This window comes from Bombyx mandarina, chromosome 16 (assembly GCF_030267445.1).
Source record: "Bombyx mandarina strain Sakado chromosome 16, ASM3026744v2".
NCBI classification, from domain to species: domain Eukaryota; kingdom Metazoa; phylum Arthropoda; class Insecta; order Lepidoptera; family Bombycidae; genus Bombyx; species Bombyx mandarina.
This window is the reverse complement of record NC_143222.1, coordinates 9,168,895-9,186,273: the sequence shown is the minus strand read 5'-3', so window position 1 is coordinate 9,186,273 and position 17,379 is coordinate 9,168,895. Positions and strand designations below refer to the sequence as shown.

Genomic DNA, 17,379 nt, shown 5'->3' with positions numbered 1-17,379 from the left:
GTGTTTTATTTTATACGACAGCTTACAAATTATATGTTTAGGACGTCACATTATAATTTTATTGCTTACAAGTTTATGACCCAGTTCATAGCTCTTGAAATAACATTTTGCTGTCATTAAAGTCAATAAATAGATCGTTTCGATGATCCACTGTTTTCTGTTCGATTTTCTCTAATAGCTTAGAGGAGACGTTTGGCATTCGGGTGTAGATTTAATTGTTTCATGTGTGTGCGTGCTTGTGTGCGTGTGCGTGTCTGTGCTTCCTGCAGTCGTATTCTTACAAGAAAATATTCGCTTTAGGCCTTAAAATATGGAAAATCAGTTTTTAGACGTTTACTGGAAATGAGCCTTAATGATTCTGCTCGCATCCACCGGTTCCCCGCGATCTTCAACAGACAATCGTCTATCCATCTCGTGGGAGGCTAACCCACGCTACGACTTCCTGTGCGCGGTCGCCACTTGATAACTTTTTGGCCCTCTAATATTCATCACAATTTTTATTTGTTGGTCATCACCGTAGGTTTTGGACAAGCCCTCGAGTCGAAGCTCCTCAGAATCCTGCATAATAGGTAACGCATATAAAGGGAAAATCTTTGTTATTGTTTAAATTTTGTACTTATACCTGAGAAATGCCTTAAGATTATCCGTAGGGGCATTTAGGCTTTTGTCCCATTCGATAAATGCCATTGTATTATATTATGTATAATCATGCGAGGCATTCATGTATTTTCGGTTATATGAAAAAGGATTCAACACTGCTCCATGCAATGTTGCTTATTTCTGTCATAGGACAATCATGCACTCAAGTTTAAGGGATAGAAAAGCCGTCATGCAACACAATTGAGTGTCTGACATCACGCCTCAAGGTGAATGACAATGTTCTCTTTGTGATGCATATTGGACAGTGGTAGTATCAAGAGCAATATAAAAATCAAGGACGGTGTAATTGTGGAATGGATTGTCAGAAGTAAAGGGATATTAATGAAAGGGATTGAAGATAAGACCATTAAAATTATGTACGAACACGACGGATGACCATTATTTATTTTATAGACACATACGAGTGCTATTTAACTGTGAATATTATGTGAAATAATAACTATAGTTTAAAAACAAACAAAAAAAACCTTGTAATAGTGAGTCTATTCAAAAAATACCCATAATTTTTTTTTTAATCCTCGTCAAGATATTCGGCCAAAGTAATTAAAATTATTATATTATCATCATGTACGTGTCCAGTTTCTCCCAAGCTGTAGTCTGTTTCTTATAAAGTAGTAATTTAAAAATTGCCAATAGATGGACGACAGCCCTAATCATTGTTCGGTGGGTTCCGCTCTATTTGTGGTAATTCGGAGACTGTCACCGGGTGACGTGAATTACAATAAAATGTTATTATTCAATTCAAAATTTGTAGCATGTAATTAGGTATATGTTGTTTCAAATGGTTATCTTTTTCTAGCAGTGTAACAAACCGCTTTTTCGAAAAAACATTTAATTGGAACATTTCTTGAGATTTATTTTACAATTCTTTGAAATTGGTATTGTGTGTACACACATAAATACTACTTTAGCTTGATTTTTCATTCTCCGTTTCTTATTTGCAATCAAAATAAATAATGGCTAATGGCAATAGCTCAATCGATATTGCGATCAAATGGTTCTGGGTATACGTATGCGTTCAAGATCTTACACAGCGTGAAACAAAAACGCATATGTTCATTTTTTATTTTAACCGTGCGCGTTTTTCACTCAAGCACGACTTTGGAGCCATTTTAATAATAAAAAAAACAAAAAAATATAACATCACTTCCACAAACCGACTTATTACGAGCATTTGTCCCGAGCGTGGACTCATTCATGCGACTCTATGCGTCCTATTAAAGAGGTTGTCTGCTTCCGGATATTTACTCTTTTATTATATTATTATCTTCCATTAAATATATTATCTTGATCGCTCGACAATCTCGTTCCTAACTACTGTAAAGGACACCTTTTAACTAAGCCATTTCATGGGTGTATTATTATTTTAAATTGGCTGAGTTCATATTAGTAATATTAATCGCCGCGTAATAACATACCTTATAACTAAACTTGGATATGCCGATCAAGATGGGTAATGGCTTTCAATTTTGTTGGCCACCGGCTCTAGGGCGGTATGGGTATTCGATCTTCGCCATGAACGCGAAAAACTTTTCATAAATTGTTTTTGAGTGTAAATGTGTTTTTCGTGTATATAGAAAGACATGTTTAACTTTCCCGTGTGTTAAGCGGTAATAGGACGCGAATGACTTAAGAATACGTCATGTTTGAGGTACGAGATGGAATAGTTCTTTGTACGAGTATTAGATAATCTTGGAATTTAAGCAAATTTGAGCTTTGTTTTTGCTATGTTCTACAGATAGCTTATATCTCTAATACACAGTAAAATAGTAACATTATCTATATCTATATAGTATCTGCTAATCACTGAAGTCTGTTGAGATTTCGAGAGCATGATTAGTTCTATTCTGTGCAAGTTTCAATTGACTTACATACGTATACCTCTATATCAACTGCGCATGTTTACAAAACTGCTCGCGTAGTGCTTATATTCGCACGAGGGTTATCAGCCCCAGTAGACAGTATTGTCAGTCGAGTGCTACGAACCCTCAGTGGGTACTCTTTGATGTGGTTGTGTGGTTGGGATGTGGTAGTTTACATATGAATGTGAAGGATGTGAAGTTTGGTTATAATGAGTGTGTTTTTTTTATGAGTTTTCCGATGGAAATTCTAGAGAATACGAGAGAGTAGTTTGGAAATGTAGTAATAGCTCTTTATGCTTTTTGCGAAGCTTGAATTGAATGTCTGTGTAATATAGGAATGCTTAAGTTATTGAAGTAATAAATATGAAATGTGAAACTGATGTTTTGAAATTAACAAAAAAATGTATCTATACTAATATTATAAAGAGGAAAGATTTGTTTGTTTGTTTGTTTGTTTGTTTCGAATAGGCTCCGAAACTACTGGACCGATTTGAAAAATTCTTTTTCCATTAGAAGCCGACATTGTCCCTGATGAACATAGGCTACTTTTTTAAATTTTTTTATTTATTTATTTTTTTGGTTTCATGTGTGTTTTAATGTTTCCGAGGCGAAGCGAGTCGCTAGTACATTATAAAGTGCAACAATCAGAACAATGATGATTGAATTTAACATCCTACGCGGCAAAATAGTCTCGTAATTCGAGTTGGAAAATTCATAAATAAAAGTACATATTTTGATTATTGATCCTTTTCCGTTTTCTCGTTATGATGATTTGTGATATTAATAATTTTATTTCGTTCATTTATTTGTTACATGTGATGTTATTTTAATTATGTTCTTATAGAAAATAAATAAGTAAGTATCATTTAAACTATTACAGTTGTCAGTTCTCAGTAAAAAAAATTTACTATAAAAACGTATTCCTCGTTTTCAAATCATACAGTGGCTTCAACAGAATCAGTCAGTGAACCGATGTTAGTCTAGACGCCACGCCCCTTCCCACAATAAGTTGCAGCCTATAGATACGTAGGGTGTGTCGTTCCATAATGTTTTCATTCCTATATGTATTCTTAGATGCGGTTAGATTTTTATAAAATACTAGCTGACCCGGCAAACATTGTTTTGCCATATATAAGATTTCTAGGGAATTTCTAGTGTAGAAAAAAAAACTAACTTATTGTAAGTGTGTAAGGATGTGGTAAATGAGTGAAAGAGGTATGTAGTGCTGTGAACGATGAGGGAATATATAATAAAAATAACAAAACCTCATTCAACCACATAATACCTCATTATAACAAAAAAAATGTCCAAATAAAAAAAAAAATTTAGTGGTGGACAACCCTAATCACGGGTATGAAAAATAGATAGTAGCCGATTCTCAGGCTTACTGAATATGCATAAAAAATTTCATGAGAATCGGTCAAGCGGTTTCAGAGGAGTATGGGAACGAACATTGTGACACGAGAATTTTATATATTAGATGAATGTAGAAATTTTATAAAATTGCGCCTTTTCTATTTGTTGATAAAAAATGTAACAGCTTTTTTTACACGAGAAAGAAACGCGCTTAAAGAAGCTTATTCTCGGAAGCGAAACATCAATATAGTAATCGATATTATTAATCATAAAACCTTTTTATTTATTGCTTAGATGGATGGACGAGCTCACAGCCCACCTGGTGTTAAGTGGTTACTGGAGCCCATAGACATCTACAACGTAAATGCGCCACCCACCTTGAAGTATAAGTTCTAAGGTCTCAGTATAGTTATAACGGCTGCCCCACCCTTCAAACCGAAACGATTCACTGCACCAGCGTTCATCCACACTGCATCTCCAGACAATTGTTGCCACATACCATCTAACTTTGAGATAGACTTCCTTCCAATGTTTCCTACGCGCTAGATGCCATTTCCAAAGGACTTTTTTGAAGAGCCTTGGCTCAGTTATGGCTATTGGCCTGCATTGCAGACGTCCATGACCAATATCCACTTACAAATAGGTGGGCTGTAAGCTCGTATGTCTACAATGGCAATACAAAAAGCGATTGACAACAATATCAATGAAAATATATATATTTTTTTGTAAATTTATAATTTTTAAATGCTAAAATGTTCGCTCAAATACAATTTTTATTGCCCACAAAGGCAATTACCACAATATAAAAAGTAACAGTGATCTAACAAAGTTTGTAATACACTTGTTTATGCTGTATGTACAAACATTTTTTTTTTATTCTATTTTTTCGAATTTATTAATATTACTTATTTTAAACATATCTATTTGTTGCTCACTAATCAATTACAACAGAAATTAAAGCAATCATTAAATAAATAATTCCATCCACATAATATTCCAAAGCCCAACATGTGAATCAATTGTTGAGATTACTTTTGTCGAAACTCTGCATCTCATATTTGGCAATCACATTGCAAACTTCCATTTTGACTTTAGGTATTAAATTTGGTTGTAATTTCTTGACACTAGATGCCATGCTTCTAAAGAACACATCAATTTCATTGGTATTCTCCTTAAGAATTCTTTCTATGAGTTTATCGATGGTCTGTGTTCTGGATGCGACTGGTATTTGATTCTGATCTTCTATGTATTGTACGATCTTTGGTCCATTTACAAGTAGTGGTTTCGGTAATATTTTCACTGGGGGCATGTCTCTTGGCATTGGTACTGTTTTCTTACGACCACAGTTCTTTTTTCCTATTTTCTTGGGTTGTTTGTTACTGTTTTCTATTTGTTTGGGTAATATTTTGATGAACTTGCTCTCAATATCTGCATTGTCAACTAGTCTGATCTGTAATTTAAAGTTATTATTTTAAAAAACGAATAAGTCGTAACTGAGCAGCCTTTCACTGAGACCACCAGTTTTGTAGGACAGTTTATAGTGGGTTCTTTTTTTATGATAAGATAGTAGTTATCCAGATTATAGATAACAGATACAGATTATAGATATCCAGATAGTTATTTCTTTGACCATTATAATTGAAATATATGCTCATGCATTATATGCCTGTTCATTTTGATTTCCAGCAGTAGACGACTGTGGGCTCATGATGATGATGATGATATGCCTATTATGTACTTTCATTACATCAACTGTTATATAAACTGACATTTTTTTATCTACACATCTCACCACACAAATATCAAATGCATTTCAGCAATCAGTTTTAATGATAATGTAAGAAAAAATCATTTAAATGGAACATTAAATGGCAAGTGTATGCCAATTATTGAACACACTATTTTTTGGTTCATTGCATATTTCAGCATAACCCTGCTAAATTTTAATTTAGTTAACTAGAATTAGTTAGTTAACTAGAATTAGTTAGTTAACTCTTTCTTTACTGTTAAAATTGTTGGTTAACAGTCCAATGCAAGTCAACAATTGTTTAACATGGTATTCAGGAAAATTAATGAACAAATTACCCCACTGTTCTACTATAAATACGAGTTACTTTTGTCACACAAGACTGTCTGCCTCGAGCAGCCGAACAGTGTGGAGCTCTCTGTGGTTATTGTTGTACACTTGAAATCCAATAAAAGGAATTGTTTGAAAAAGTAAGTTTTAATTACTGTCACTATGGAAGGCAATGATAATGATGAAAAGAATAGTGTCAGCGACGCTGATATCATCACTTTAATAACACCATTGAACCATCCACTGCGTCATATATTAATTATCACTGAGTTAGTCATAAAGGTTATCACTCTAATTTGAAGTATACTTTAAAATAAATATTTTTAAAGTCATAACTTGACTCCTGTTTTATTTTTATGAAGATTAAAAAACAGTTACCTCATAATACTCTTGATTATCTGTTATAACCTCTTGTTCTGTTTTTGGTTTTTGTTCATTAATCTGATTACTTTCTTCTGCCTCCATCTCTTCGGTGCTATCAACCTGAAATGTTATTTGATTATAATTAAAAAATTAAATAATTAAGTCATATGTTATATTGACTGATTAGTGCTCCTAACAGCTGAGTTGAAGGTCATAGATTCAATTTCCACATCAGACAAACATTTGTGTGATGAACATTTTTGTCTGGGTGTTTAATATCTATATACGCATATGTTTCAACATATATGAGAATGTATATCTGTCTCTAGTTCCCACAGTTGAGATAATTATAGTTTAGTGCCAGAAGACAATGCCTGCCAAAAAGTGTCCATGTTTTACATGTACTGTGACATTGGTAAAATCAATGCCTGAGAAGTTGGAGCCATTTCTTTATAATTTTTTTTACCTATGAACTTACCAAGATGTCATCAAGGAAATTCAGTTTTTTGTAGACAACTAATTTGGTGTAACCTGGCATACTACCGAGACGTTTACTTCTTGTATAACTATCACGGAGACCTCTCCATCTCTTCCTGCATTCTTCAACTGAAATTTAGTTTTAATTATATAACTTTTATATTTAATAAAATATATGTAATATTTAAAGAGATTTCTATATAAAAATTATTAATAGATTTGTAAATTGTATGTACAGAATTCACAATGCTATTAGCTGATTTTTGTCTACATTAAAATTAAAACATTAGGATTACCTTCAATGTCCTTGATTTGGTAAAAAAAACTTCTCAAAAGAAAGTGGAATAAATTTCCTATTTACGTATCTTAAACTGTGTAGGTAATTATTAAGGCATTCCTTTACTTACAGTAAACAAAAGCAATATTGTGCAATATAGCACTTTAATATTTAAATGTTACCTGGTCTGGATATCTGTTTCGCTATTTCTTGCCATGTTGTTTCCCTTGCTAGTATATTCTTCCTGGAGGGGTCTTTAACGTTGTACAAATGAGCGTGTGGTTTAACTAGATCAATTAATTTTTCGTCTTCTTCTGTTGTCCATCCGACTGCGTTCATTGGCATTTCTAGTTTGATGTCAAAGTTGCGGTAAGGAACAAACAAGATGTCGGCCGCCTATCAGCGAACGAAAATAGACGCGCTGTGCTGCACTACGTCACGAACCGGTGGAAGTGGTAGCTTGTAAAGTCGTTTCCATGTTTCTGATTGGCTGAAATAAGTGTAAACGAAACGTTAGAGCAGTTTCAACGCCATCTAGCTTTTGAAAATCGAAACTTTCAGTTGACGATAGATGGCGTTCTCTTACGTTACTATTTTGATATCTTCATTTGTAATACAAGGTGGCGCTTTCAAAACAAAAAAAAAACGGCCCAAGGCTTGTAATTACAGTTATTAATATGATGTAGACACTAAAATCTGTAGTTTCAAATACTCTAAATTTAATATTTAGGAAACAAATAAAGTAACTCACAATAAATATCACGAAGACATATTATAAAATATGCCTACATAATTTGAATGATTTGTTTATTAAATAATACCTTATTTATTACTCAGGGTGAACCAGAATTAGAAATATATTACAGTTTTTTTCGGTTTGATTTCAAGTAACTTTTATGATGCTTTTTTATTGCCTTCACAAACTTTGTTGAACCTAACGAATGTTGAGGAAAGCTTATGTATTAATATATTAATTTCATTTAGTTTGCTTATCTGATAAGTGTATCCCAAAGTTATCGACTTTGAATTTTGAAAATGCCTTTCCGAGGTAACGCTTCCGATAAAGTAACACATTGCTTTTATTATACGACCTCAAATAAAAAAGATGGAGGTGATATAATAATGATTTTCTTTTACAAATCGCACATGGAGCAAACTAATTAAATCTTTCACTGTCAATACGGAATCGCGTTGAAATAATTATTTATCATGTTTTTGGGCTCAACCCATCACTAACTGTAGCATAAATGTTAGAAAAATAATTTTTTTTTTGTTCCTAATTGTTAGTTGCACAATAGTTCACATTGATGCGCCATGCATAGCTATGATTTATTCCGTGCGACTGTGTAAAATAAACATTTTAAATCGAATCAATCAATCTCAAATCAAACATTCAAAATTTAATATCATCGATTTCACGTCGTTTTTCACCGAGACATCATATCTTATAATCAATGAATGGAGGCGTAAAAGTTTATTGGGTTTAAGCGACATTTTTGCAAAATTATAATAGGAGAGCCATTTAAAGTTTAAAATTTGGTAAAAAATATCATAACTAAAAAAAATCTTCAGCTATTTGAATGGGGTAAATTTAATTGAAGCTCAATTAAAAACATCGAATTGTTGATCTATACTATCTATACTAATATTATAAAGAGGAAAGATTTGTTTGTTTGTTTGTTTCGAATAGGCTCCGAAACTACTGGACCGATTTGAAAAATTCTTTTTCTATTAGAAGCCGACATTGTCCCTGACGAACATAGGCTACTTTTTTTTTTTTATTTTTTTTTATTTTTTTTGTTTCATGTGTGTTTTAATGTTTCCGAAGCGAAGCGAGGGCGGGTCGCTAGTACTAAATAAAACGGACCTTTAATTACAAAGATAAATGACGCGTATTTTTTACTGATGGTAGGACCTCTTGTGAGTCCGCGCGGGTAGGTACCACCACCCTGCCTATTTCTGCCGTGAAGCATTAATGCGTTTCGGTTTGAAGGATGGGGCAGCCGTTGTAACTATACTGAGATCTTAGAACTTATATCTCAAGGTGGGTGGCGCATTTACGTTGTAGATGTCCATGGGCTACAGTAACCACTTAACACCAGGTGGGCTGTGAGCTCGTCCACCCATCTAAGCAATAAATAAATAAAATATTAAAGGAAATGTCGCTTAAACCAGCCTTTCATTCCTCGATCCATTTGATATTTCTAGCAAATGCTTGATCATAATATTGAGATATTCCTAAATAAATACGTACCACAAAAGCGATCTTTGCTTTAGATATAAGCCTTAATCATTTCAATCTCTAATTAAGAGGCAACATTGAGTTCATTTGTATAAATTCAACTTAATTAGCGGTCGGTTGTATTTAGTTATCTTAATCATCTTAGTATGATGAATATACAGACTCTTATCTCAAGTTCGGTACCTATTTAGTTCTTTTTTTTTCTATTTGAGCCCTGTTTTGTGTTCGTAAGAATTTTTAAATTTTTTACCGGGCTAGTAGGTGAGCTCACGGGGCTCAAACCTGACGATGTTGCTAACACGAACCCTAGCAAAAACCGTGCTTCGCAGAATCTACCTCCTCCTCCTCTTCCTCGCGTCGTTTCCTCACTGCAGAGGGTCGTGACCATTATAATTCGACATGATTTTACTCCTTGTGATGTCCCGCCAGCGCCTCCGATCATTGGCCGCATGAAGGGCCTCGTGGAATGGGATCTCTAGTGTGGTGCGGATTGGTCGAACCACCTTGTCGGACTGCGCCCGCGCGGTCTCTTTCCCTCGATCTTCCCTGTCACAAATAGTCTTTCTAAGCTATCCGGTGTTTTCCGAGCAACGTGACCGAAGTACTCGAGTGCGCGGCGAAGGCAGAGTGTGGACAGTCTAGTCTTGATCTGCAGTTGATCTAAGATAGACTGATTGCTTCTCTTCGCTGTCCAAGGTATCCGGAGCCTTCTTCTCTAATCTACCACCGGATCGGAAACGCGCCCTACTGAGAAGTTCCGGCGAGAAACTCAGTATGTTGTGTCTGTGGGTTAATTTACTCGCCGAGTCCGAGAAAATTATTGATATTTTTTTCATTTTATTTCTGTATATGGGCAGATGAGCTCACAGCCTGTCTGGTATTGACTAGTGTAGACTCAGACTCCAGAGCCAGTAAATAAATACACAGATTGCAATAGTTCACTTAATACTGCTTTATTTGTAACTCCACTTGTACAATCTTTAGATATCTGCTCACTACTCAATACACTGATTTCTGTCTCGTTTTTCAGACTACCGCCTTTTTTATTATGTCACGTCCCCACTACTGCCATTGCTCCCACTAACAGTGTTGCTATTTGACAATCCGATAATTGCCTTAAGTTTACCATGATACATTTTATTATTTTTGTTTTAATTATTTTACAATAAACCTTACACTAGATCCCGAAGTTCATAAATGTATCCATCACATTCATTAATCAAGATCGTTCTTCTTTAATATCAAATATTAGACGCATATGTGTTTTATCATATGCAATAATGTGAATTATGCATTATATTTGGAATACACACAATCTATTAAAAAACAAACACCGACCTCCCAGGGTGTCCCCCTGGAAAACTATAACTTATTAGATATTTTGTTACCTTCCACCGCGAAGGACTTGGAAAAATTCGTGACCATTTTTTTTTCTTTTTCTGTGAACTACAAGCTTACGTCAGAATATTTTACATGATAATTGTCTGGCTGTCAATCTGATGATACCATTCTTAGTAATTTTACTTCTCTATGTCGCTTATTTTCCTATTTAACTTCCTAGTCCATTGACGTTCCTATCTCGACTATTTGGTAGAGCGTGTAATTAGGTAGTAGCATCGTCCGGCTCATTTATGCTATAGTTATTCGTTCCGCTTTGACATTTATGATAGGCTATGCTACTGAGGCTTCGGTCTAATGTCTCGAACTGGTCGGACGTCATGATCTCTGCCTACCTAAAGTGACTTTTAAAATATTAGGCGGAAGGATTTAAAAAAAAGCAATTATGATCTAAAAATAAGACTTAAAATACCTTTCACATACTATTTAATTTAACAGGTTTTTAACACGTTTTTATTTTATTTTATTGCTTTGATGGGTGGACGAGCTCACAGCCCACCTGGTGTTAAGTGGTTACTGGAACCCATAGACATCTACAACGTAAATGCGCCACCTACTTTGTGATATAAGTTCTAAGGTCTCAAGTATACTTACAACGGCTGCTCCACCCTTCAAACCGAACTGCTTCACGGCAGAAATAGGCAGGGTGGCGGTACCTACCCGTGCGGACTCTTGAGGTTCTACCACCAGTAAAAAGTAGACTGAAGGCTGCGCGTAGAATGTTAGGAGCAGCATACAAATCTATCTACCTTCTTTCTGGTCCATCTTTGGATTTTACCATTGGAACTCGCCCCGACACTAAAAACTCACTATCGACAATTTTCTCCGAACACTTTGAGAACGCATTTTTACTAAATCTAATGCAGGGTTCCGTTCACTAGACAATCTGAAGTCAATAACCCGGTTGAAGTTTTAAATATCTTAATTTAATGCAAGCCGTGTACCGTTATTGCACTACGCACAAAGAGAGAGATTTAAAATAATTTATTGACATCTCTGCTGACTGACTTCAAAGCGATCCCCGTTCCGTAAGCTGCGATGAAATTGACATACACATCAACAATATTAATTTGTAACTAGAGGTCCCGCAGTAGTCGAAATTCGACTATAATTAATTGGAATTGTAAGTTTGTACACTATTATGATTGTATTTTATACTTCTATAATCACAAATTTCGCCAAGATTACACTATAAAAAATATTAACAAAGAGAAACAATATTTAATCTATTCTCAATTTGACAACAGACGTCAAGAACAAAAGTTTGACAATAAATAGTATGCATGCGTGTGTGCGTCAAATACATGGTATGTAGTGTGTGTGATGTTTTCTTTATTGATTTAATGTATCTTTTATGCATTATTTTAAAAAAAATATTAGCATTGTGCACTTCTTCTCTATATTCTCTATAAGTGTGGAAAATTTCATACTCCTCCGTCCGCGCAATTTTCGTAAAAAGGGATACAAAGTTTTTGCTTCACGTATTAATATTTGTAATATCTACATAGTATGAAACAAAGTCGCTTTCTCTGTCCCTATATCTGTCCCTATGTATGCTTAAATCTTTAAAACTACGCAACGTATTTTGATGCGGTTTTTTTTAATAGATACAGTGATTGAAGAGGAAGGTTTATATGTATAATAACATCCATTAAATAGTGGAGATATCTATAATAAATTACAGTTTCCGAAGCGAAGCGAGGGCGGGTCGCTAGTTTGTAATAATTGAGTAGTGTAATTTGTGTGTGTTAGTATAAATATGCCGTACTAACCAGTGGGGATTACATATTATGTACATATACCTATATTGTAAACACAAACTTACGATTCATGAGCAATTCAAAATTTAAGAACATTAATATTACGTGAGCATCGAATAATTAGTGAATTATTAGTAATAATTTTATTATAACAATAAATGATACACTGGTATAATTTAGTCTGATTTTTTTTTTTTTTTTTGTATTTCTGACGAAGCATGTTGCGGATAATAACATGTACTTTTAGGTTAGGTATATTGTGTTCTTTTTATTATAATAAATTTTGTTCATTAGATAAAAAAAAAAAAAAGTGTAATTTAACCACAGACAATAAACAAAAAAAAGATTTTTTTTTTTTATTGCCCTTGTAGGCAGACGAGCATACGGTCCACCTGATGGTGAGTGGTTACCGTCGCCCATGGACTTCAGCAATGCTAGGGGCAGAGCCAAGCCGCTGCCTACCGCTAATTTAGTCTGATATATAATAACACATACCTACTAGTGATATAACATACATCCGCCTACGAACATGCATATCTGGTATGGTAATGATGTCGCAATCTTATCCTGCGGGACCCTATTTTAGCATCCTTAATTACAATCTCTGTATGGAAATCTAGAAATTCGAAAGGTTTCACAACTTAGAAGTCGCCGTGGCCTTAAGGATAAGACGTCCGGCGCACGAGTGTGAACGACAATGTCGAGGTTCAAATCCCGGAAGCGATGTAAATTTTTTTTATTCTTTATAAACATTAGACATTTTCGCGAATGCTTTTCACGATGAAGGAAATTGGATCATTGAGCAAATTAAACTCACAAAAATAATTGCCGTAATCAGAGTCCGCACGGGTAGTTGATACCATCCCCCTTACTGCTTCTGTAGCGAATCGGTCGTGCGTTCCTGTTTGAAGGATACGATTGCTGTTAAACTAAATCATCAAGACTTAGGCCTCATGTCTCAAGACTCCATTTCATACTGTAATGTCTATGGGCTCCGGTAATTACTTTAACGTCAGGTGAGCTCGTTTACAAATTACAATAAGAAAGAATAAGACATTATAACAGAATAATTTGCTTTGAAGGGCCGGGCAGCCGTTGTAACTATACTGAGACTTTAGAACTTATATCTCAAGGTGGGTGGCGGCATTTGCGTTGTAGATGTCTATGGGCTCCGGTAACCGCTTAATAGCAGGTGGGCCGTTAGCTCGTCCACCCATATAAAAGCAAAAAAATTTTTTTTTTTTTCTATTAACAACTATGTGAGCTAGTTTATTAATCTAAATAAGAAAAAAGATGACATACCAGAATAACGAAATATTTTCACAAATCAAGTTTCGGAACACTAACAAATCGAATATGCTTATGCTGTTTTTCTCCACTACCAACCAGGCTTCGAAAGCGGTCCCCTGACATAGTAAAAATAAAACAGGAAATACGTTCTATATGAAAAGACACGTGGGGTGGTCGCCGATGGACCGCGATTCCGCCGTCTGTTTGTCACTATTTCACTCCTCATTCGACGTATTTAATTAGTAAATAAAGTACCAGAAGGGCATGTTAATTGATTCTGTTTTCGTGAGTATCAGACGTAATTAATACTGTTTTTACTGTTTAAGATATTATAATTTCCGACAAAATATTTTTAAGTTTTCGTGGTCACCGATGGCGATACAGAAGGATAGATGGTATGCTTTAATTTTCGATTAATTTTTTTAGTATAATAAGCGAAAAGCTTAAAGCCATGGCCATTGAAAAATACCAATAATCCAAATTTAAATAAACAATTATTTTTTTCTAATGTTTTCTCGGCATGTTTTCAAGATTAAAAACAAAGGAAGATAGTCTTTATATCATCAAAACGAACGATCCATGAAGCTAATTCGTATGTGTGTTTCTTTCTATTTATATTTCTTGTGCTTGTTAAAATTATCTAATTTTGAGATAAAAAATATCGTGTCAAATAAACTTGTTCAAAATCTCACTCTCACGGGGCGATCGCAAAATTTGCGTATTTCTCTACCTGTTTTTATGTTCAATGAGAATCGCGATAACAAAGATTCAGTGTAAACTAACCTCTAAACGCATAAAACAGTTCAAATCTCGAACGCGGACTCGGCGCACGCGTTTCCCGCGCGATCGTTAACGCGCGAACCAAGATACGTTATAAAATTTTATAAAAAAAAAAAAAAAAACATTGAATAAAACGGTTTGTCTCTGGGTGATTTTTATATTTAAGTTTTGTGCTCGATGTGTAGTGCAGTGTTTAATAACGATGCAGATCGGCCAATCACGAATAAATCATTGAGAAATTTCGTTTGTCAAGCAGGAATTAATACAATCGACGCTCTGACAGCTTCTGTGACATATGCCATGACTAGTTGTCATTTTGTAACCTCTGCATTGCACAAAGCTCGGTGGCACACTATTTACATACATTCCAATGCGTGATTGTTCAATCGACGATTGCGATTATCGCATTGGTACTTGTGGTCTCTATAAACTTATTATTTTTAAAACAAACCATTTTTTTATTTGACGTATGGCAATAATAACTTAATTACTACTTTAATGAAGCCCTCATTTTACTCGATTTAAATGAATGTATGCATTACAACTTTATGAGACATCACTGTGTGAATTTCGATAAATATTATTTCGTGCATCTTAATTTTAAAAAAATAACCACGTTTATATTGAATTTTAAATAGGTTTCAATAAAGTGCAACTTTTTTGAATTTAATATAAATATAATGATTTTTTTTTTTAAACAATCACGTCACCTTAAGTGGTCCCATGATAAGTTCGTAAAGAACTTGTGTTACAGGTACCAGATAACGGAAATAAATGTAAGATTTTTATTATACACATACATATGTTTAATATACATCCATAACCTTGGAAAAGACATTTATATTTATCATACAAATATCTTCCCTTGGCGGGATTCGAACCCGCGACCCCCTTGTGTAGTGACCATGTCACTTACCACTACACCAGACGGTCGTCTGTACATGACTGCCATCTAATTAAGTATCGAATAGTTATATTATTAAATATATGAATTCTAGCGAAACTGTAAATGTACACGAACTTGTTAATGGCTTACAACGTTTGATTTGATCGATTAATAATATAATCGATTGAATAATGTTGCAAAACTAGAGGCCAGTCTCGACTTTTTTTGTTGCTTAGACTGTCGGACGAGTTCACGACCCATAGACATTGTGGCGGGTAGCCATCATACAACGGAAGATAATTGACAGATGCCTGAACCTCGCTTACGACATTTTCAGGACAAGCTCGCATATATACAAGTTCCGAACAACAACATTCGGACCGTCGGTCTACCGAGCAAAATATCACCCGCTCGGTGGAAGATCTTCCCTCCGTCGTTAAGTCCCAAAGACATTAATAACGCGAACGCCACCATCCATCTTGAGAGGAATTCTCTGAGTATCACAGTACAACGGCTGCCCCATCCCATCAAACCGAAACGCATTTCTGCTTGTTGTTTTGTTCAGGGCGAGTTCTCAAGACACCCCATCGCCAGTAGACTTTTTTTTTTTGCCTTGATGTGTGGACGAGCTCACAGCCTACCTGGTGTTAAGTGGTTACTGGAGCCCATAGGCATCTACAACGCAAATGCGCCACCCACTTTGAGACATAAGTTCTAAGGTCTCAGTATAGTTACAACGGCTGCCCCACCCTTCAAACCGAAACGCGTCACTGCTTCACGGCAGAAATAGGCAGGGCGGTGGTACCTACCCGTGCGGTCTCACAAGAGGTCCTACCACCAGTAAAGACTCAGCCTTAGTGACTGTCGTTTATCTATAGATTTTAATAGAACAATCAAAATAATCCAGTCGCATTTCCTACCAAATATTGCGAAGTGAAATCGAGCTATTTCGTCATCTATCTGGATACTTGATTTTAGTTCTGAAAATCATGTCGGAATTTGTATCTTAGCTCTTAAGAATCATACATAACCAATAAACTGAGACGATTAATATAGGTTACCATTTAGGTATGGGATTGAAGTCTTCCAAATAAAATTTTCAACAATAAACTCTGGTACTAAGAAAATTATCAGTGAACAAAATGTCAGCTGCCATAATTGTTTTTATTTGTACTGTAATCAAACATTATTTTGAATGTAAACAATATTTAAGACGTACAATATTAATCTATGCTCAATTTGACCACAGACTTTAACAATAAACTAAAGAGTAAATATGTGTGTGTGTCAAATACATAGTAGGTCGGCAATGTTTTATATTTTATTCATTTAATGTATTTTTTATGCAAAATGTTAAAAAATATTAGTATTCTGCACTCCTTCTCTTTAGTCTCTATATGTGTGGGAAATTTCATACTCCTCCATTTTTCGTATCAATTTAATTCAATTTCAATTTTCGTAAAAACCGGTAATACCAAGTTTTTGCTTCACGAATTAATATTTAATAATGCGATGAAATTGACATACACAACAGAAATATTAATTTGTAACTAGAGGCCCCGCAGTAGTCGAAATTCGACTATATTTAATTGGAATTGTTAGTTTGTACACTATTATGATTGTATTTTATACTTCTATAAACACAAATTTCGCCAAGACTACATTATAGAAAATATTAACAAAGACAAACAATAATTAATCTATTCTCAATTTGACAACAGACGTCAAGAACAAAAGTTTGACAATAAATAAATAGTATGCATGCGTGTGTGCGTCAAATACATGGTATGTAGTGTGTGTAATGTTTTCTTTATTGATTTAATGTATCTTTTATGCATTATTAAAAAAAAATATTAGCATTGTGCTTCTTCTGTATATTCTCTTAAGTGTGGAAAATTTCATACTCCGTCCGCGCAATTTTCGTAAAAAGGGATACAAAGTTTTTGCTTCA

General features: G+C 34.6%; 2 protein-coding genes across 3 annotated transcripts in view; one reads left to right on the top strand and one right to left on the bottom strand.

Annotated features, from left to right (window-relative positions):
• The window catches only part of Mhcl (Myosin heavy chain-like), a 303,019-nt gene that overhangs the window by 59,988 nt on the left and 225,652 nt on the right, over nt 1-17,379 (top strand). The window contains exon 1 of one of the 2 annotated variants that reach the window (XM_089733604.1): nt 14,574-14,678. The exons of the other annotated variant lie outside the window; for it this stretch is intronic. The gene's annotated coding sequence lies outside the window, so the exon portion shown is untranslated. Of the gene's footprint in view, nt 1-14,573; nt 14,679-17,379 lie in introns of those variants that run through there. 2 annotated transcript variants of the gene reach the window in all.
• LOC114247698 (uncharacterized) lies at nt 4,579-7,555 on the bottom strand. The gene is made up of 4 exons (XM_028180713.2): nt 7,255-7,555; nt 6,797-6,924; nt 6,334-6,438; nt 4,579-5,328 (listed from the first exon to the last, which is right to left on the bottom strand). Exons 1-4 carry the CDS (start codon nt 7,415-7,417, stop codon nt 4,894-4,896), a joined length of 831 nt encoding a protein of 276 aa, XP_028036514.2. The 5' UTR covers nt 7,418-7,555; the 3' UTR covers nt 4,579-4,893.

Coding starts and splice junctions, on each gene's coding strand:
- LOC114247698 (XM_028180713.2), bottom strand. CDS start 7,417: ATGCCAATGAACGCAGTCGGATGGACAACAGAAGAAGACGAAAAATTA. Junction 6,925..7,254: donor GAAACAGATATCCAGACCAG/GTAACATTTAAA, acceptor ACTAAATTTCAG/TTGAAGAATGCAGGAAGAGA. Junction 6,439..6,796: donor ATTTCCTTGATGACATCTTG/GTAAGTTCATAG, acceptor ATAACATTTCAG/GTTGATAGCACCGAAGAGAT.